Source organism: Nicotiana attenuata, unplaced genomic scaffold, assembly GCF_001879085.1.
Source record: "Nicotiana attenuata strain UT unplaced genomic scaffold, NIATTr2, whole genome shotgun sequence".
Classification (NCBI taxonomy): Eukaryota; Viridiplantae; Streptophyta; class Magnoliopsida; order Solanales; family Solanaceae; genus Nicotiana; species Nicotiana attenuata.
Window position 1 is genome coordinate 620,243 of NW_017670398.1, and position 1,098 is coordinate 621,340.

Genomic DNA, 1,098 nt, shown 5'->3' on the forward strand with positions numbered 1-1,098 from the left:
GGGGAAGGGGGAAGTTGAGCAACAGACCCATAAGTTCCTTCACCGATTTGTTCAAGCTTTTCGAAGCAGTCGACACTTCGAGAACCCCACAATGGCGATTCTTCAAGATTCAGCTGACCATAAGCAGCCACTGCCATCTTCTGTTGTACCTTCAATATTCTCTCTTTGTGTACAACAACACTTTGCCTTATGACCTGTTGAACAACAATGACAGTAGGAAAGTTCAATTCAAAAATAGGGGAACGCTAATGGAGGCGGCTTGGGATTACTTTGTAACTGTGAAGTTGCGGGGTTTTTCTTCTTTTTTTCTTTTCCACGGAACATTAAACTTACAAAGGGCTTTTTTGCTAAGTTACATAGGATGAGGGATTACTTTGTCAATTGAAATAATTTCGGTTGTTATACTCTTTTTCCATTTTTTTCTATTTTAATCATCAGAATTTCGCGGTTATACATTCTTTTTCCTTTTCAGGTTGTTATTATTTTTTGTATATACAAGTTGGTACTTTTGTTATACATTCTTTTTGAGGTTCTATTTCATTGTTATTTTTGGTATATACAGGTTGGGGTCAGCCTAACCCCATCACGATGATGGACTTTGATAAAAAAAAAAAAAAAAAAAAAAAATCATACAATTTTTTTGTTTTCTTCTTTTGAAGAGGGAGTGTGAGACGAATTACTAGAGTAGGCTAGAGAAGAATAAGAATGAGGACTTAGCATAATTGAACTTTACTTGTAGAGTTCATCTGACCAAAATCTCGCGACGGTATAAAATTAATCTTGTAAATTGAATTTTAAGTAGGGACTTAGCTCGCGAGCCTATCAATCAAAGATGTTGAGAGCAAGGTCAACTTACTCACAAGTTCGAACTATTCGCTATGAAACTTACTTTAGAAATTAGTAAAATTAAGAAAAGCGAAAAGTGAATACCCCACCGACCAAAAAGCATAGACCAATAAGTCCAAGAAAATAAAATACACGTAACAATAGGAGTTATCTCTTAGTTACTATAAAAACTATTATATGAAGTTGTATTAACTTACTATATGATGATGGTGCTATTGTACTTGGGCAAATAAGTGCCTATATATTTATACA

The 1,098-nt window shown here is 34.5% G+C and overlaps 1 protein-coding gene across 1 annotated transcript in view; it reads right to left on the minus strand.

Moving 5' to 3' along the window:
• The window catches only part of LOC109238867 (cyclin-dependent kinase C-1-like), a 14,780-nt gene extending 14,424 nt beyond the window's left edge, over positions 1-356 (minus strand). The window contains exon 1 of the mRNA XM_019405348.1: positions 28-356. Within this exon, the coding sequence (XP_019260893.1) occupies positions 28-137 (110 nt within the window). The 5' untranslated portion in view covers positions 138-356. The remainder of the gene's footprint in view (positions 1-27) is intronic.
• Positions 357-1,098: the final 742 nt, after the last annotated feature.